This window comes from Rana temporaria, chromosome 7 (genome assembly GCF_905171775.1).
Source record: "Rana temporaria chromosome 7, aRanTem1.1, whole genome shotgun sequence".
Taxonomy (NCBI): domain Eukaryota; kingdom Metazoa; phylum Chordata; class Amphibia; order Anura; family Ranidae; genus Rana; species Rana temporaria.
In genome coordinates, this window is record NC_053495.1 from 136,831,991 (window position 1) to 136,850,988 (window position 18,998).

An 18,998-nucleotide genomic window follows, 5' to 3' on the forward strand; every position below is an offset into this window, starting at 1 on the left:
GAATCAAGAATGGACAGATGTAAAGGTCCACCCCTCCGTTCATAGATCCTGTTTCATTCATAGAAGCTGTAGTACATTTTGTATGAATTGAGGGGGCGTAGTCAGGTACTTTTGATGACAGCATGTCAGCTCCCTTAGCCCCATTAACCGCCACTGAACTGGAAGATAGCAGCAGCAGGGGTGGAATTTTTTTTTTAAATTGAACCTTAAAAGGAATACAGCATGAGAAAATGTACACATACTGCAGAGATATTCTGCAAAAAAATAAAATAAAAAAAAAGTTAGTTTACCCATCATACAGTTTTAGGGTCACTCTCGTGTATCGTCATACCGGTGCAGTGCCATTCATTTTCAATGTCATCCCAGTGCACTAAAAGTAGAGGGCACATACTCACATACCATATGTCATGTATTGCTTTAGAAAACAACTGGATCATGTTTAATTTTAGCTGGGCTGCGGTCTACTAGTGGCCCATTCATTTTGTGTTGTGCCGCACTCCATTGTGAGTATGTTGGCCTTGAAAATGAATGGCATTGCAAAGCATTTAATTTTGAATGGGCTGCCTTAACCCAACACATGTTTATGCACAACACAGTGCAGAGTTAGAGTGCCTATGTCCTAAACTTGCAGCACCAGCCATTTTAAATATGATAGTAATCATATCCCTGTTGCAGTCCGCAGTTGCTATAAACATTGCTTCCTTGCAACTATGCCAATCAAAGGCCCTGCTTGTGTGTAAAGTGCCCATTAAATCTGACTTCCTGTCCCTCTGATAGGCTTGGTGATCTATCCAGAAGCAGGCAGAGCCTGAATCTCACTACCTGCATTACCAACTTCATTATTGTTGAGCACTTTTAGTCTTAGCAGAGGTTGGGGGCAGTGTTGAGAATTTCTGACAAACCTTTTCAGGCCCAGAGTTTTAGAAAATGCAAGGTTAGGAGGAGGTCTTTGTGCTAGGTCCTTTAACTGAAAGGGGACCCCTGTGCTACAGAGCCCGACAGTATCCATGTGGTCTTTAATATTTAGATCCTAAAAATTCTTTACTTTTCAGTAAATATACTCACCAGAAAAAGGACCATGGCCAAACTTATCTGCTTTTTCCCATATGCTGTGAAACATGGAACACAAAATATAATTATAGAATTTCATATAGGAGATTGTGTTTAAAGGTATAATTAAGGAATGTACTTAAACTTACAGGGTGGAGTATAAAGAGGGTGGTTGATGTAGTATGCCAGCCATGCAGCAAATCCCCAGTAGTAAATACAGTTCTGTAAAAAAGTCAGAAAGTTATGCTTTCAAATATGATTTTTAATATAAATATCCATTGTTTGTGGCCTGACAAAAAAAAAAATAGGATTTTATACTCACCGTAAAATCCTTTTCGGAGTTCATGGACGGACACAGCCTTAATTTTGACAAAGTGGGAAATGGCCTTCCTTTAGGAGTGACTAGGCAGAAAGTGTCAACGTCAAAGCTGAACAGCCCTCGCCCCGGGTGCGGTCCTACTGGCTATATCCCCTCAGCCTGCACCAAGCAGTTCAGTTCGTAGCAAGCAGTACAAACTTAAGAAAAAAAAAAAAGAGGGGTGGGTGCTGTGTCCGTCCATGAACTCCATTTCGTTCATGGACAGACACAGCCTTAATCTTGGCAATGTGGGATGTCCCAAAGCAGTGTCAAAATGAAGGGTGGAAACAGCATAAAATTAAACTTCACCCCAAAACAAAACAGAGCTCAACTGAGGAGTTGTAACTCTAAACAGCGGCCTGCAAAACTTTGCGGCCGAAGAAGCATCCGAAGATGCACTCACATCAACTTGTAAAGTTTAGTGAAAGTGTGACCGGCGACCAGGTCGCCGCCCTACATACCTGGGAACCGGAATCCTATGAAAAATGGTGGCCGCAAGAGGCAAAATACAATGTAGCCACAAAAAGATGGCCGTCAGTGGAAACTAACACCAGGAAGTAAACATGTAGAATACCAAGTCCAATACAGTGCGGCTACAAGAAAATGGCCGCCAGTGTAATAAGTAAACATGCAGAACACCAAAAGTATGGGCGCCAAAAGTCAATAGAGGCCAATACAGTGTGGCTACAAGAAAATGGCCACCAGTGCAAGTACAAACAATACATCATGGATCACAGGGAAAATGGTCGCCGACAGCATGGAACAGGACACAGGTAAGCAATCTCTCTTGGCACTTATACACTATCCTAGTGAACGTACATGGTTCCCCCCAGGTGAAACTCCCCAGGGGAACCCCTGCCCCAGCAGCTAGCTCAGGGAGCTTAGGGACGAGGAAAGGGAGGGGAGAAATGGAGCCTTTTACTCACCTCTCCAGGGATGCCAAGCTCTGTCTTCTTGCTGAAGCAAGGTAGTAACTACTTACCCTTCCTGTGGGTTTATGCTGGAAGCATCCTAGACAGAGCATCTCCCACATGGTAGCGGAGGTGACTGTCAGCCAGGCTACTGCGACTCTGCCCTGTAGACCGGTCCTATGCAAGCCCTGGAGCGAATAGCTCACCGGCCACCAGTAGAGCGACGGGCATGTCGTGGACGATCCAGTGCATAGCTATGGTCAGCACACGCTCGATGGCCGAAACTGGGGGGAATCCAAGGATCTGGGATCCAGCCTGTCACCCAGTCAGCAGTTGATCGAAGATCACAGGGAAAAAAATTATTGAAAAACAAAACAAAAAATCCAAGTAGATTTGAAATAAAGCCTCCGGGCCTATGGGCCCGAAGGGAGCCATGTCTTCTCCTTAACTAGGCAGAAAAAAAACTGAACTGCTTGGTGCAGGCTGAGGGGATATAGCCAGTAGGACCACACCCGGGGCAGGGGCTGTTCAGCTTTGAAGTTAACGCTTTCTGCCTAGTCACTCCTAAAGGAAGGCCATTTCCCCCTGTGTCAAGATTAAGGCTGTTCCGTTCATGAACGAAAGAGAAATTGTAATTCCCGTTCCCCTTCAAATCTACCTAGCATTTTGCCATCACTACATGTAGAGCTACAATTCATACCTGCTTGAGCTTTCTTGGGGGAAGTCAGCTGGCTGTTATGGATTCATCTCAGCCATTTTCTGCCATTTTTCCTGAGAGAGGCACCAGGACAGACTCTAAAGTACTCCCCTGCCCTCTGTATAAGGTCACACACATGCTTGGGGGAAGGATCTCTCAGATAGATGTCTGTATGCACCTTAAACCAGTAGTGTATTTAGGTTTTGTGCTGCCCTAGGCCTGACTAAACTCGTGCACCCCCTAATTTAAATATAACCCACCCCTTCCTGTCAATGCCACACCCTGTTCTGTTTAAGACCTGCCCTGAAATGTTTCGAGCGAGGACACTAGTTCTGGGAGCCTGGTTGGGGGGGCAGTGGCTTCCCTTAATTTGCATAGATTTCCTCTCGCTTCCTGCTTGGCTATGGGGCAGGAAGTGTAGGGAAATCTCTGCAATGGGACAGGGATGGTAAAAAAAACTGACAGGGACTATAACCCTCCCTTACTCTGTTCAAAGTGTTGCCTATAGTTCTACTTTTAGTGCAAGATTCAGATAATTTTATGGAGAGGACTAAGAAGATATAACCATGCCAATAGTACAGCAGAAAATATATAGCACAGTGAGGAAGGATTGCGGTCGAGGATGATGGCATAGTCAAAATTAGAAGCAGAACCCCCCACAGTTGCGGAATGCTGGCCGCCCGCATAACTGAAGCAGTGCAGATTCTTTATGGGGGCGCTAGACTAATTTGCCTCTCAGCCCAGTTCGCCCCATCAGACTGGTGCTACACTGACAGTGTAGCGCAAGCCGGCGGGGACTCTTTCCATGCTGCCCCCTTGCAAAGTGCTGCCCTAGGCCTGGGCCTTGTTGGCCTAGGCCAGGATACATTGTTGCCTTAAACCGAATGTTTCATTTTGGATAGAGTGGAGAAGCATCACAGCCTCTGCTGGGGTTTTACTGCTATAGAGACTGGAGTATCTGTACATAGAATGACAATAAGCTGTACGCTCCATAGAGTTGGGCTTTATGGCAGAGTGGCCAGAAGAAAGTCATTACTTTCAGCAAAAAACAAAAATTGCACGTTTTGAGTTTGAGAAAAGGCATGTGGAAGACTCCCAAAATGTATGAAGGAAGGTGCTCTGGTCTGATAAGACTAGAATTTCACCTTTTGGCCATCAAAGAAATCGCTATATCTGGCGCAAACTTAACACATTACATCACCCAAAGAACACCATGGTGGTGGCAGCATAATGCTGTGGGGATGTTTTTCAGCAGTCAGGACTGGGAAACTGGTCAGAGTTGAGGGGAAGATAGATGGTGCTAAATACAGGGATATTCTTGTGCAAAACCTCTGTGCGATTTGAGGCTAGGACGGAGGTTCACCTTCAGCAGAACAATGACCCCAAAAAACACTGCTAAAGCAACACTTGATTAGTTGAAGGGGAAACATGTAAATGTGTTGGAATGGCCTAGTCAAAGCCCAGACCTCAATCCAAGAGAAAATCTGTGGTCAGACTTAAAGATTGCTGTTCACAAGCGTAAACCATCCAACTTGAAGGAGCTGGAACAGTTTTGCAAGGAGGAATGGTCAAAAATCCAAGTGGTAAAATGTGGCAAGCTCAGAGACTTATCCAAAGCGACTTGGAGCTGTGAAAGCCACAAAAGGTGGCTCTCCAAAGTATTGACTTTAGGGGGGTGAATAGTTATGCACATTGACTTTTTGTTTTGTCCTATTTGTTGTTTGCTTCACAATAAAAAAATAAAATAAAAATAAAACTCATCTTTAAAGTTGTGGGCATGTTCTGTAAATTAAATTATGCAAATTCTCAAACAATCCATGTTAATTCCAGGTTGAGAGGCAACAAATCAAAAAATGCCAAGGGGGATGAATATTTTGCAAGGCACTGTAGGCTGCATAATAAATTTATTACAGAGTGCAGAGTTCAGGGGGGGGGGGTTACACACAGAGTGCAGAGTTCAGGGGGGGGGGGGTACACACAGAGTGCAGAGTTCAGGGGGGGGTTACACACAGAGTGCAGAGTTCAGGGGGGGGGGGGGGTTACACACAGAGTGCAGAGTTCAGGGGGGGTTACACACAGAGTGCAGAGTTCAGGGGGGGTTACACAGAGTGTAGAGCCGTCACTTGCAAACAAAAACCGGACTTCTGTGTTTACAAGTGATTGCAGTGAGCAGGCACTAAAGGGTCTGAGCCAGAGGTGGTGGAACTTTTTTCCCCAAGTTCCCCCTGAAAAAAAGCCCTGTTTATAGTTATGTGAATACAGACTTGCTGATCTGAAATATTGGTAAAGCCCACATTGTTCTCACTTAGAACTGAAGTAGCCTATAGCTGAGCTAAAAGAATTTGTCTTGTTTATTGCAATGGCTTTAGAAAATGCCCTTACCTTAACCATGCTCTTCAGAGGTAATGTCCCATGGGAAAAGCGATGAACAAATAATGTTTCAATCAATCTTTTAATATAATGGAACGAATGACAACAGCATGCCAAGCTACAGAGGAATTAGAAAGAAGTTTTAGAAGACTAAAACACTTATATTAGACTATTTTATGGTCATAGAACTTACTGTATTACAGAGTGAGGACTGGAGGTAAGAGTCATAGTTAACTCATAGAGGAAAGGCATCCGGAAATAGAAAAAGAAATATACAATAAGTGGGCCTGCGTATTCCAATAGGAAAACCTGGAACAAAAATAAAAAATTAAATCTATAGCTTAAAGCCCAATTGAACCATAAGGTTTAAATAATCTAAAGTTACAATACATGCATAGATTTCTTCATCTATGACAAGAACTTGGATGGAGAAATCTCTGCTGCCAACACCAATGGTTGCTCGATTTGATTGAATGCAGTCACCGTTCAGCTAGAGCTCTCGCTCTAACTCAGCAAGGGTCAATGTTCAACCTCTGCAGAGAGACTATTGCTTTATCACAGAGGAAAAAAAAAAAATGGAGTCCCCCACACATCCATGGGCACTCAAGTATGACAATTTTGAATAAACCCTCTAATTTGATAGACAATGGAAATCCATAAATCCAGTCCATTTTTGTTGTCTGACATTGTTAGGGAGATTGCCCCTTTGTCACCATGAAAGCGATATGAAATCCAAACTTTTTCAGTTAAATATATATGTGGTCTGATGCAGCCAATGATGTGCCTCCATTCCCTACATATCTGAAAGCATAAGTTTGCCCCTGGACTTTAAATGAGGCGCAACACACACAGCCACTAAATACATAGCGTACAAATTTAGCGTGAATGCGATACAATTAGTCATTACAATACAGTAAAATGGTTCAGAATTTAAATACATGATAAAATTAAAAACTGGATTCTGAACACGAGTTTTTAAAAATGCATTTATCAATTTAATCAAGTATTGACACTTAGAACAATTTTACTATGTATAAAATTATGGGATTCTTCCGACTCAGCTTGACAATATTTTATAGATGTTTTATGTATTGTAATGACCATTTGTATTTCATCAATAAATTTGTACACCATATATTTAGTGGCCGTGTGTGTTGCGCCTTATTAAAAGTCCCAGGGCAAACTTATGCTTTTTTATTTTACAGTTGAGCAACAGATTAAAAAAAAAAAAAAAAAAAATCATCAAGTAATGTCTCAGTGAGAAATGTCTATGATGGAAATCCCTTAATTTCTTGCTGTGTTTTTAGGACAGGAAGTAAAGGGATATAGCCCCAGCAGGACAGACTGCCTTAAAAACGTAGTAGGATTTTAACCCCTTTTTACTACTTTAATAAAGTTTTGACTCTGCATACACTTTTGTACCAGCCCAAGTAAATTTAACATTGATGGGGAGCTCAAAGTGAAAAGCACCACAACTTCAAAATCCCAATTGTCCAATGCTACTGTGCGAGTACAAATGAACCACCCTTACTATGGAAATACAATCCCTGATGAAGTGTGTTGAGATGGCACACCATGGAAAAAGATGGCATGCTTTGTTTTTGTTTTTTTACAAATATTTCTGAAGTCTTACAGCACTCTTGCAACATGACAAACATCCTACAGAAAACATTTGATACTAGCTAAATATAATTTTATCACCTAACTTTTGTTTAGGAATCAGGCATTAAAGTAAAATGTACAGGCATTAACTTGTGCTGTATGAATACTGCACCAAAATGAAAATCCCAGTTAGGCTGATCAGTAACCTGCAACTGTTTGAGAATTTTCCAGGACATCAAACTTGAAAGATGGTTGGTTCTACCCTGACCGGTAACACAAATCAGAACAAGCAGTTAAAATCCCCATCTACCCCCTCAGTTGAGATAAAAAGTAAACTACCTCCACTAGTGCACAAGGGAAACCATATATCCCAAAACCAAAATGTCCAGGGTGAGAAAGCAGGCCTGCTGTCCTGGAGAAATGCCAGGAACACCATTACCTGTAAGTGAGCGCTATTCTCCCCAATCTACCAGGAGAAAAAAAAAAAAAAGAGATCACACAAACACATAATATAGGCCTACCTTAGGATGGGATCACTGACTGCCAATTGTGTCCTGGCTTTATCGTGTAGCTGCTTTGCAGATCTGCCCCCCCTGCCCAAAACATGGCCAATGATCTGGTGGAGTAGGCCTTTACCTGAGAAGGAAATTGAGCACCTGCATTTCTAAAGCAGTATACAGCCCTTGAGAGATGGAGCTCACACACACACAGCCAATTTCTTAAAAGGTGGTCCCTCAGGTCCCTGGTCAGCCTTTGTGTTAGGAAGCATGTTGCCCGAGGGACCGCTGGAGGCTCCCTCTCCCAAGAGCTGAGCCAGAGCATGCGTCTCATGGCAAGCAGAGAGGGCACGGTGTGAGCTTCTGGACTGCAGGGGTGAGAAAAACCCTTACCGTATGGTGGGAGGGGGTTTGGGGGGGGTCGGACATACGGCCATCCCTTTGGCGGCTCCGGCGGGGGGACATGAACCTGCAGCTGGATGCTGCTTGACCCAGAAGACGCGGGTGCATATTTTCCAGGACATGGTGATGTCATTGGCATGAGTTGGGGACTTGGTCCACCCCCTTAAAGCTTGAATGGCCGACTGGTGCAGTTATTGATGCGGCTGCAGGGGACAACATGGATGCCACAGGAAGGTCCAGGATGCAAGACACAAGTCACCAGTGGGTGACCTTTTGTTGTCCAGTTTGGCAACAGCTAGCTAGATGGTGGGCACTACAGGGGTTAGTAAGGCGTTACTGGGTTTGCACACGGTTTGGCAGGTTGGGTGCATTTTCTCTCACCTGTGTTTGATATTTTAGAAGGCTTGGCCTGCCAAGACAAAGCGGTGTGCAAAATGTGCAAGATGTCCTTGGAATACACAGAGCCGCTATGCCAAGTGTGCATCGACAGACTGGTTAAAAAAAAAAATCGGATGCAATCTACACAAAAATCTTTTGAGCTGTGAGTGATGAAATGGTTACTACCTTTAAAAGGATCTAAAAAGGTAGTACTGCAGAGATTAAACCCCTGACAGCTCCCTCTGGAAGTTCCTCTCCCAAAGCCTTGCCAAGATCAGTCGCATCAGGGTTGCAGGAGACGGTGAGGGAACGAGTGGGTAGCAGCATGGTTAGCGTAATAGCCACTAACATCTCAGATTCGGAGCAGAAGGATGGGAAGAAGAGAAAAAAGGGCCCACGTACAAGTTGACGCTAGAAGACGTAGAGGACTTACTTGGGGCTATGAGACTTTGGAGATAGAGGAAGAAAAAAAAATTCCATCAAAACACGACCTGATGTACCAAGGTCTTAGGAAGAAAAAGTCCAAAAATTAAACCTTCTGGGAAGTGGTTTCATATTAAATCTAAAAACACCTGAACCAAGCGATACAATACAAAAAAAATCCACATGAAATCCATATTTTCAGTCAAAAATATCCTTCAACCAGGAAGTTTCATGGAGACCATGGATCTCAGGGATGCCTACCTCCACATTCCCATACATGAAGAATCCCAGAGATACCTGAGGTTGGTGGTGGAGATAGAGGGGAAAGGAGTAGCACTTGTGAGGCAGGGCTCTTCCTTTCGGACTATCCTCGTCACTGAGGATATTTACCAAAGTCCTAGCAGTAATACCGTACCTAGACGGCCTACTATTCACAGCACCGTCAGAATTACAGCTGGTAGAACCTGGCAGAAGCTCAACTATGGCTGAAGTCACATTCGAAAAATCCAACCTGTGTCCTGCTCAGAACCATCGGTTTCTGGGATATCTGCTTAACTCCATAAAGCAGAAGACGTCCCCATCAGAGAAGATTCAAGACCTCGTCAAGAGAGAGTAAGTTCTGTACAGAACAACCTCCCGATAGCCATCAGAGAGCCGATGTTGGTTCTGGGTCTGATGACCTCAACAATACCAGCAGTACAATGGGCCAAGTATCTCCTAAGAAAACAAGAGGGACAGGACCCCCCTACTCTCAACCTCAGTGAATAGGTCGCTCTGGTGGTGGAGGATCCACACAAAATTTAAAACCAGGGTCTGACGTTGCCTTTCCCATCCTCACAGAAGTTGACCACAGATGCGAGCAGTTGGGGATGGGATGATAACCTAGCAGGGTAATCAAAAATCCCTTACAAGAAACATATTTACGCCTGCCGACACTCAAAACCGTTTTCCTAGTGGCCATCACTATAGCACGTAGGATAGGGGAAATCCAGGCAGTCAGTCAGAGAGCCTTTTTTCAATGATGAAATCATCCTTCAAAACAGATTTACATTAAACGTGACGTCAACTTTTCATAAATCCCAGGATATTCTACTACCATCATTTTGCAGGTCCACGACCAACAGCAAAGAGCAAGAACTAAGCCTTATAGAGGTTAGATGTCTCCTTCAACACCGTAAAGTCACCAATGAGTTTAGAGCATCAGACCTGTCGTCCTGTACGCTGGCAAACAAAAAAGGTAAACAAGCGTCCAAGAAAACTCTAGCCAGATGGATCAAGGCAGCCATACTGGAAAGCTACAGAGTTATGGAAACAACGCCTTCAAAAGATCTAAAGGCTCATTCAACAAGGGCTTCAGCAGCCTCGTGGGCAGAGAAGAGGCAGGAACCACTTTTTGCAGGGAAGCAACCTATTCAAGATTCTCGACCTTTGCTCTTTGATCTGATATCCAGCCAGGACAAGGCTTTTGATAGGAAAGTCCACCAAGCCATTGCCCCACCCTAGTCTGGTTATCCTCTCAAGGGCTGGAAGATGACTGGGGGGAAAGCAGGGTTAGTGCTTACTGGTAACCGTTTTTAGTAGTCTTCCAGGGCAGCACGATCCCACCCTAATGTTTAACTTTGTGGGGGTTGTGTTGCGTTTTACGCATTTCAGATTCCGGCCTTCTGTGCTCTTAGATGACTGACCAGGGACCGCCTTTTAATAAATTAGTGGCAATGTGTTTCCTGTGTGTGAGGAGGAGCTCCAACTCTCAAGGGCTGCCCTGGAAGACTACTGGAAACAGTTACCGGTAAGAACTACCAGTAACTGCTTTTCTGGGGCCACTAAAGAAAAAATGGCTAGACCTAACATTTTTAGCTCTTTGTAACTCAGGTGACGCCTGAAATTCAAGCAGTGAAACTTCTTCCTTGGATCCTTCGGATCATTCCAAAAACTATTTATTAGGATCTGTGAAACAGTGATACCATTGGCAAATAGAAGATCTGCTATCAAAATGACCCCGTCCCATAAAATAAATAGAAAAATCTCTTTAATAGATAGGATCTGCAAACCTATCCTCCCTAGCTCATCGATGGTCAAACATTTTAAAGAGATTTCTTCGATAGGTTCAAATGGTTGTCTAGACAAGGCATCCCAATCGCTTTGACAAGTCCCTTTGGGGGGTGGGGAATTCTTACCTTAAAAAGAGGAAGTAAACTCCCCTGGTTTGTTAGTACCTATAGGTAAGCTTTATTATAGGCTTATCTATAGGTACTGTAAATATCTCCTAAACTTGAACCGTTTAGGAGATATTTACTGAATACTGCGTCAATTAGGTTATTGGCGCATGCGCTCTGAAGGAATGGCCACCCGGGCTGTTTCTTCAGGGTCATGTGCGGTGACTGGCGGCTCTCCTGTGCATGCTCATGAGTGACATCACAGCGCCGAAGCCTGCGAACCCAGAACACAGGGGAAGATGGCAGCTGTCTTAGCAGTGGCGGACACCGCTGAGAGGGTTTTGTTCTAAGGCTTTTCAAAATGAGCAAGTATGCGATGCATACTTCATTATGCCTTTGTCTTACAGGTTTGTTGTTTGTTTTTTGGGGAGGGGGGTTAACCTCTTTAAGAGGAATGACCCTCTCTCACCAACATGAACCTCTTCACCAGGAGTTCTTGCAGCAATGTAAAGCCAAAAATGCAAACACAGCCACTTGCACTAAAAGTGCTGAGAGACACACTAGTCTGTCTTGAAGGAACTCATGTACAGTATAGACTACAGGGAGGAAAACCTCCCTCTCCCTACACAAACACCTTTTCCTGATTTTTAACCTTTCTAGTTGACAAGAGTACCAATCACTCTGTCTGAACAAGCTCTCTTTTGATCTGTTGCACAGAAACCAAGTAGTCAGTTGAAAGAACTCTGGTCTGGGGAGATGGACCAGACCCTGGAGCAACAAAATCTGACCAGTTTGAAAATTTGTTGCTTCTTCCACTGCATCAGCTACGTGTCGAGAACCACATTATCTTTGGACACCATGGGTAATCAGGATTAGACTGCATACTGATTGACTTAACTTTTGTAGTACATGAGGAAGGCAGATCTGGAGGAAAGGCGCAAGCCACACCAAAATCCCAGTCCTGGGCATTGATGCCCCAGGACTGACTCTTGGAAAGGAGAAAAGTAATGCTTTACCCTCCTGTTCTGTTGGCAAATACATTTCTGGCACCCCAAATGGGTCCAATAACTGTACAAACACTTCCTGGTTTATGCTCCTTGACAAATGGTCTTTTCATGTAAATCTGCCTCCACATGGGCTGCAGAGAGGATTCTGCCCTCTGCCCAATAAGAAAAAAAAAAACGTTCAAATAAAATTCTTGGACTATAGGCTGCTAGGCCAAACGGCAGGGCTCAAAACTGCCAATGACAATTTCCTTGTTTTTTCAATATCAGAATTAGCAGAAACTATGCTCTTGACAAATAGTAACATGGAGATAGGTGTTCCACAGATCCAGTATCAGCATGAATAAGACCTACAGGAGATTCTACTTGCACTGCATATACAGAAACCTTTGTATTCCAGAAATGTGTTTGTTTTTTGGGAAAATACAGGCTCATCATGACAGCTAGCATACAAATGTAGGAATAGAATCCCTGAAACATCTGCTGAATGGGAGGGACTACCTCTTGAGCTGCCAAATCTTTGATTCCCTTGTGTAAGGCTGAATTTTTCGGGGTCCCTGGGCCCTGGGTGAGAAAAGTTGAGGATGGTCTATACATGCCAAATGACAAACGATAGACCCCTCAGAAGCTGGAAGGTATATGGACCGTTGGAGATTTCCTTGCACTGAGGCAATAAAAGGGAGGTCTGCCACCCCCCACTCTGACATCACTTAGAATATTTGTTACCGGAAGGTGGAGGGGCAAGTAGTAGTCAATTTAGAGGAGACTACGTTGCTAGGCCATATTTTTGGGATCTGTTCAGTAGCATACATGGCCTACAAGAGACTGTGTTCAAGCAAATGCCTTCCATCGTTGGAATCCATGAGATGAGGGTTGAGGAGGTTGTATACAGCTCCAATGGATGCTGTGTCCTCTGTGGAAGTTGTGTGTAATGATTTTCCTGAAAGTCTTCAGCCTACTTAGAAAAAACTGCTATGGACACAGGTGCTGCCAGAAATAGCTAGGTGCCACCCTCAGCATGTGGACCAGCCACTGAGTTTCTGGCCAGCAGGAGTGCTCACAGAGAGGCCAGTTGTGATGCCCAATCATATACTTTGCTCGGAGGAAGGCTTCAAACAGATTATGCTTCTATACATGCTGGAGCTTCCTAAACACCACCACCATTTGAGGCTATATTCCTGGATGGGGGGGGGGGGGTCAGTGATTTTAAATGCTTGTTTGGCTTGCGTTTCCTGACAGATTTTGTGTCCTGAAAGATGAAAACCATTTACCTGGGTCTCTTCATTTCACTTTCTTTGTGAGACTGGTAAACATTTGCAACTGATAAATCTAGTTTTTATAGTTCCACTTTGTCTTTGTTGGACTGGTTTAAAATGGGCATGTAAACAACTCAAATGAAGTAGTGGGCTGAACATTAAAAAAAAAAAAAAAAAAAGCCACGTTATGGTTGAGGGCTGCACCAACTCAAAAACTACTATACAAATAATTGCAACCTACATAATTTTATTGTATAAAAAAATTATCTGGTATATTCAGCTGAAGTATAAGCTTTCACATGGAAAACAGCTTTTTCCCTCATTCAACTTAAAGAATCACTAAAGGAATTTTTTGCTTTGAAGTAGCTGTAATTCTGCTGTGATCTCCACACTTCCTGCTTGTCTGGCTCCTTATGAAAAATCTCATGGCAGCTTTTCACTGTGGTCCAAGCTGTGTGTCTAAAACTCCTCAGAACCAATCAGATTCATTTTAAAAACAAAACACTGCCCTGGATTTGTTTGTTTTTGTTCTGTGGGTCTCTTTACTTCACAGAAACATGAAACCAGTTTAAAAACGAAAGAGAAACTGCAGGTACATTATATGATTGAATTTAATCTATTTTTAATCATTTTTAAAAGGAATCAGTTTACTTTTATGTCTCTATACCCTGTAAACAGTCTTTCAGCAAAACAAATTTCTTCCTTTAGTGACCCTTTAATTCTCTAAACTAGCAGGAGTAAATGAGCAGCAAGCGGCCAAAAACAAAAATGGAAAGTAAATATAACCAATGGCAGTTGAAAAAGAATGATATAGTACCATAGTCCATCCGACCTGAGGGCCCAAATCCCTGAAATATAAGGTAGCTGTTGTGCCAACTGGTAGGTCCTGCAGTATTTCTTCATCTTTCAGTGATCTGCCTTCTGTAACAAGCATACAAGATTTACTTGAAAAGAAAGGCAATAATTTGCATTCTGAAACAGCTGCCAATGTAGCATAAGCACCTTTCAATAGCATAAAAAAATATGGGTATAGAGAAAAATGGCAAGTATTTACAAAAGGCACAGGGCATTCAATTTTCCTTCTATACCAAACCACCATAAAACTTGGTAATTAATCTATTGTACAAGATTGCGGTTATGAGAACATATTAACCACTTCAGGACCAAAAGGATTTGTGACCAGGCCATTTTTAGTTATATGGCGCTGCGTCGATTTAACTGACAACTGCGCGGTCGCGTGAAGCAGTACTTTTTTCTTACGAAGAGCTTTTTGTACACACACACACACACACACACACACACACTATTTTGAAAAAACCCTACACTTTTTGATATAACAAATATCCCCCAAAAAAGTCAAATAAATTTCCTTAGTTTAAGCCGATATGTATTTTTTGCCTTTTTACATATATTGATTGGTTTGCGCAAATGTTATAGCGTCGACAAAATAGGGAATAGATTTATGGCATTTTTATTATAATTTTTTTTTTTACTAGTAATGGTGGTGATCGGCGATTTTTTTAGCAGTACTGCGACATTGCAGCAGACAGATCAGACACAATGTCAGGGATCAATGCTATAAAAATGCACAGATTACTGTGTAAATGTCACTGGCAGCAAGAGAGGTTAACACTTGGGGGCGTTCTAGGGGGTTAACTGTTCCCTAAGTGTGTTTCTTTCTGTGGGGGAATGGTAGTGACAGACATATCGCTGTTCCTACTTAGTAGGAGCAGACGATCTGTCTCTCCTTAAATAACAGGGATGTGTATACACACACACACACACACACACACACGTTCTGGCTCTCAACAAAAAGTTTACATCTCAAAAAGGTCAATTGTGGTTCGCATGGTGCAAAGCAGTAAATTGCCTTGCACTGCAAAAAAACTGCATGCAACACTTTTCAGTGCATTGTGGCAACATTTGTTTGCCTTGTCCATGCGATGGGACTGCACTGGAACAGCCACCCAACGCAGTCCCACCACATCTGGTATGAATCTACCCTTCGGGTGTTTCCACTCTGGGATTAAGTATCAACAGACCTTTGGAAAGCAGCATTGGTCTCCAGTGGGGGCACACATTGCGGCGATCGGTGGTGCAGTGCGCCAGTCTGACACACAACTACATCGATTTCGGTAAAGAGCCTCCGGAGGCTCTTTACCCCACGATTAGCCCTGTCCAATTAAGGCTGATCACGATGTAAACAGGAAGCGCCATTGATTGGCTTTTCCTCACTTACGTATGACAGACGCGAGTAGAGAAGAGACGATCAGCTGCTCTCCTGACAGGGGGGGTCTGTGCAGATTGTTTACCACCACCAGGTATGCCCCCCCTAGACCACCAGGGAAATGCCCAGATGGCTGACAATCAGTTCCCACCCATGCCTACCAGTGCCAACAGGGATGCCCATCAGTGCCACCTATCAGTACCCATCATTGCAGCTTTTCAGTGCCCAGTGTCACCTCTCAGTGCCCATCAGTGAAGGAGAAAACTTACTTATTTACAAAATTTTATAACAAAACAAAAAACGTGTTTTTTCAAAACTGTCGGTCTTTTTTTTTATTTGTTTAGCACAAAATACAAATCACATGAGGTGATCAAATACCACAAAAAGAAAGCTTCATTTGTGGAAACAAAATTATAAAATTCTGTTTGGGTACAGTGTAGCATGACCGCTCAATAGTCATTTAAATAGAGACACCGCAGAAAGCTAAACATTGGCTTGTGCAGGAAGGGGGTGCAAGTGCCTAGTATTGAAGAGGTTAAACATCCACTGCAGATAATCCAATCACTTGCAATAAAACGGATTGTCAATTATCAGATGACTACTAACAAGCTTGCATACTCAACAGAAGTCATTTTTGCTAACAGGCATATTGTAGCATTAGAAAATGTATATCTAGCTAGAACAAAATTTCCACTATGGTTCTAAAACACACGGTGCTTTAGGGCTCTTTCACGCGGAGCGGATCCGTATTGATCCGCTCCGTTAGCCCGTTTGGCTCAGCGGGGATTCCTCCGTTAATCCCCGCTGAGCTGTCGGCGGACAGGGCGGTCCCCGCACACAGTGCAGAGACCGCCCTGTCTCTCCTCCGCTCTCCCCAATGGGGAATCTGATGAATACGGACCGTCTGTCCGTATTCATCCGATTCGATCCATCAGACGGAAGAAAAATAGGGTTTTCTTCCGTCTGAAAAACCGGATCCTGACAGAGGCGGGTGATTACGGACGTTAGCGGATGGAGCTAACGACCGTGATCCCATAGGGAACCATTGTAAGTCCGTAAACAGACTTATGAAAAGCGGACCGTTCGTCCGCTGGTGTGAAAGGGCCCTTAATCTATTAAAAGGGGGGAAACTATATTGGTTTTGGGTCAATTTTGTTTTCAGTCAAACTGTTTTATAGCTGTTCTTTTATGCATTTTTGTTATACAAATATATAGTAAATGACTTAGGAGTGCTATAACTTGGCTAGTGATAAAACAGCAGAGTTGCTTGTTTTGAGGCCCAATTTATCCAATAGAAGCTGATCAACAAGTCATTAGGATGAGAGAGTGTGTGTCACTGATGCATGCAAAGTTCTTTCATTAGAGGAGCAATCTGAAACCCTTTAGAATAGAAAAAGAAGGAGCCTAAAGTATTACATGCTGCCTCAACAGGAAAAAAAAAAAAAAAGCTATCTCAAAACTGTTGTGGTCAGATGAATCGAAAGTCAACATATTGGCAAGCATGGGGGCCGCATCCAAGAGCCTGCATCTCTGATGATATGGGGGGGGGGGGTAGATGAGTGCATATGGTATGGGCAGCTTGCACATCTGGAAAGGCATCATCAATGCTGAAAGATATATCCAGGTTTTAACACCGCATATGCTCAGGCAAGAATGGGACACCATTCCTCTCCCAAAACTGCCTCCTCAGTTGCCAGACATTTACAGAGTGTTAAGAGGGCATGCTACACTGTAGTAAATATGGCCCGGTCCCAACATTATTCTAGAATTGTTTTGCAATGTTTAGATGCAGCTTTTCACAGAATTGGTGAACCTCTGCCCATCTTTACTTCTGAGACACTCTTGACTCTCAAAGATGCTTTTTTTTTTATACCCAATCACTTTATTGGCCTGTTGCCAACTTAAAATTGCAAAGGGTTATGCCTGTTCTTCCTTATTTATACCACTTTGCCAGCTTTGTGTCATCCTGTCCCAACTTTTACAGGTGTTTCTGCTATCAATTTCAAAATGACATGTTCTTAAATAGGACATTTTCTCAGTTTAAATGTTTGACACGTTTTCCATTTTCAATTGTGATGTATGGGTTTGAGATTTGCAAAATCATTGCATTCTGTTTTTATATAAAACGGCATCCTAACTTTTTTGGCATTTGAGTTGTAAGCAAAAAATTGCATACAAAATTGTAAAGTTTACAGAGCACAATATCTCAAGCAGGAATTCCACATAGCAGAATGAGTCAGAGCAGGGATTTCTCTTCCTCATTTAGCCTCCCTCTAAGGGTGGCTTTGTATAGATATTAAAAAAAAAAAATCTAAAACTGGTTAAAATGTATAAACGGTTAAAATGGGTTTTAAATTAGCCTGCAACCGTTCCCTTTTAATAAGAAATAAAAACCGAGAACTTTGAAACATTAGCAAAAACGAATTCAACATACTGGGATCTAACCGTATTGACTGCCTTGATGGATACCACTTAGGATCTGAAAAAGAAGACAAGCATTAACGATCTCACACTGCAAAAATAAGCCACAGCTGTGCTCTAAAACGATTAATTAATCTATTACTCAAATAATCACTATTCCTTACAATCAGAAGATGATTCACTATAATGTATAATGTAATTTATATTGCAAGATTTGGATATGCAACTTTTTTCCAACATTTTAAGTCACACAAAAAATTTGGATGGTAAAATAAATACGTGTCATTTTTCATTTAAAATGCTTCAGCAGAATGCCTAGCTAGATTGCTGAATTGGTTATTGCACAACTCTTGCTATTCAAGAATTTTGATGGTAAAAGCTTGGCGAAGTAAAGAATTGATGCCACTTAATGTTTATAGCTGACCTGAAAAGAAATCGTGGGTCACAAACTGCACAGCAGAATGCTTTGCTGTGTAAGAAAATGATTTAAATCAACAACTTCATTCCTCAGCTAGAAATCTGCTTGCATAGATAAGTGTTCTGCTGATGTATTAGGAGACTGATGTTTTGGAAATGTTGAACAAGGTAATAATTACTAATGCTATTTGGTCCTTCAGCTTTCCTTGTCGGCTGGCATTGGTTTTAGAATTAGGCTTTAGCAGTCCTTTGAAAATCAGCACAGTGATCTGAAAAACATCTAAGGCTGACCAAACACACATAATTGTCTGGTTCCTGATGGGTGGCCCTGTCAGGACCATCTTTTGATCTGAAAATCAAGGGAGCCAAGGAAAAAAAATTTAATGCCTGGCAAAACACCTGTATACAATTAGATGCAACAGCTTTTCGGGTATTCTGACAGCCACGTATATAACAGAATACAATAACCAGCAGGAAAGAGGCGTCCATTCATGCTGCAACTGTGGCTGCAGGAACAAAATGATCTCTTGTTCAGCCAATGGGGTCTGACAAGGACCATACAGATTATGGCCAGTGCTAAACAATTTCTGGAATGCATAGAGGAGAGGGGCATAGGCATTCATTTGAAATCGGTTTTCTGTCCACACAGCAAATTGTGCAACCTCTGGCAGATTCACGTACCGTTCGATAAAGTGCATTTTTATTTTTTATAATAAAAATAAACTATATACTCACATTGCATGCGATCGGCACCGCAGTGCGGGTGCGAGTCACATGCAATTTCTGAGTTTGTACTAATGTGAACCTGGGCTCACACTTGTGAGACATT

General features: G+C 42.7%; 1 protein-coding gene across 5 annotated transcripts in view; it reads right to left on the minus strand.

Moving 5' to 3' along the window:
* The window catches only part of LOC120945671 (very-long-chain enoyl-CoA reductase-like), a 110,148-nt gene that overhangs the window by 21,534 nt on the left and 69,616 nt on the right, over positions 1-18,998 (minus strand). For all 5 annotated transcript variants that reach the window (XM_040359996.1, XM_040359999.1, XM_040359997.1 and 2 more), the window contains 6 exons: positions 17,766-17,810; positions 13,922-14,025; positions 5,580-5,695; positions 5,399-5,504; positions 1,200-1,272; positions 1,066-1,109 (listed from right to left, as the gene is read on the minus strand). In XM_040359996.1, the coding sequence (XP_040215930.1) occupies positions 1,066-1,109; positions 1,200-1,272; positions 5,399-5,504; positions 5,580-5,695; positions 13,922-14,025; positions 17,766-17,810 (488 nt within the window). The remainder of the gene's footprint in view (positions 1-1,065; positions 1,110-1,199; positions 1,273-5,398; positions 5,505-5,579; positions 5,696-13,921; positions 14,026-17,765; positions 17,811-18,998) is intronic.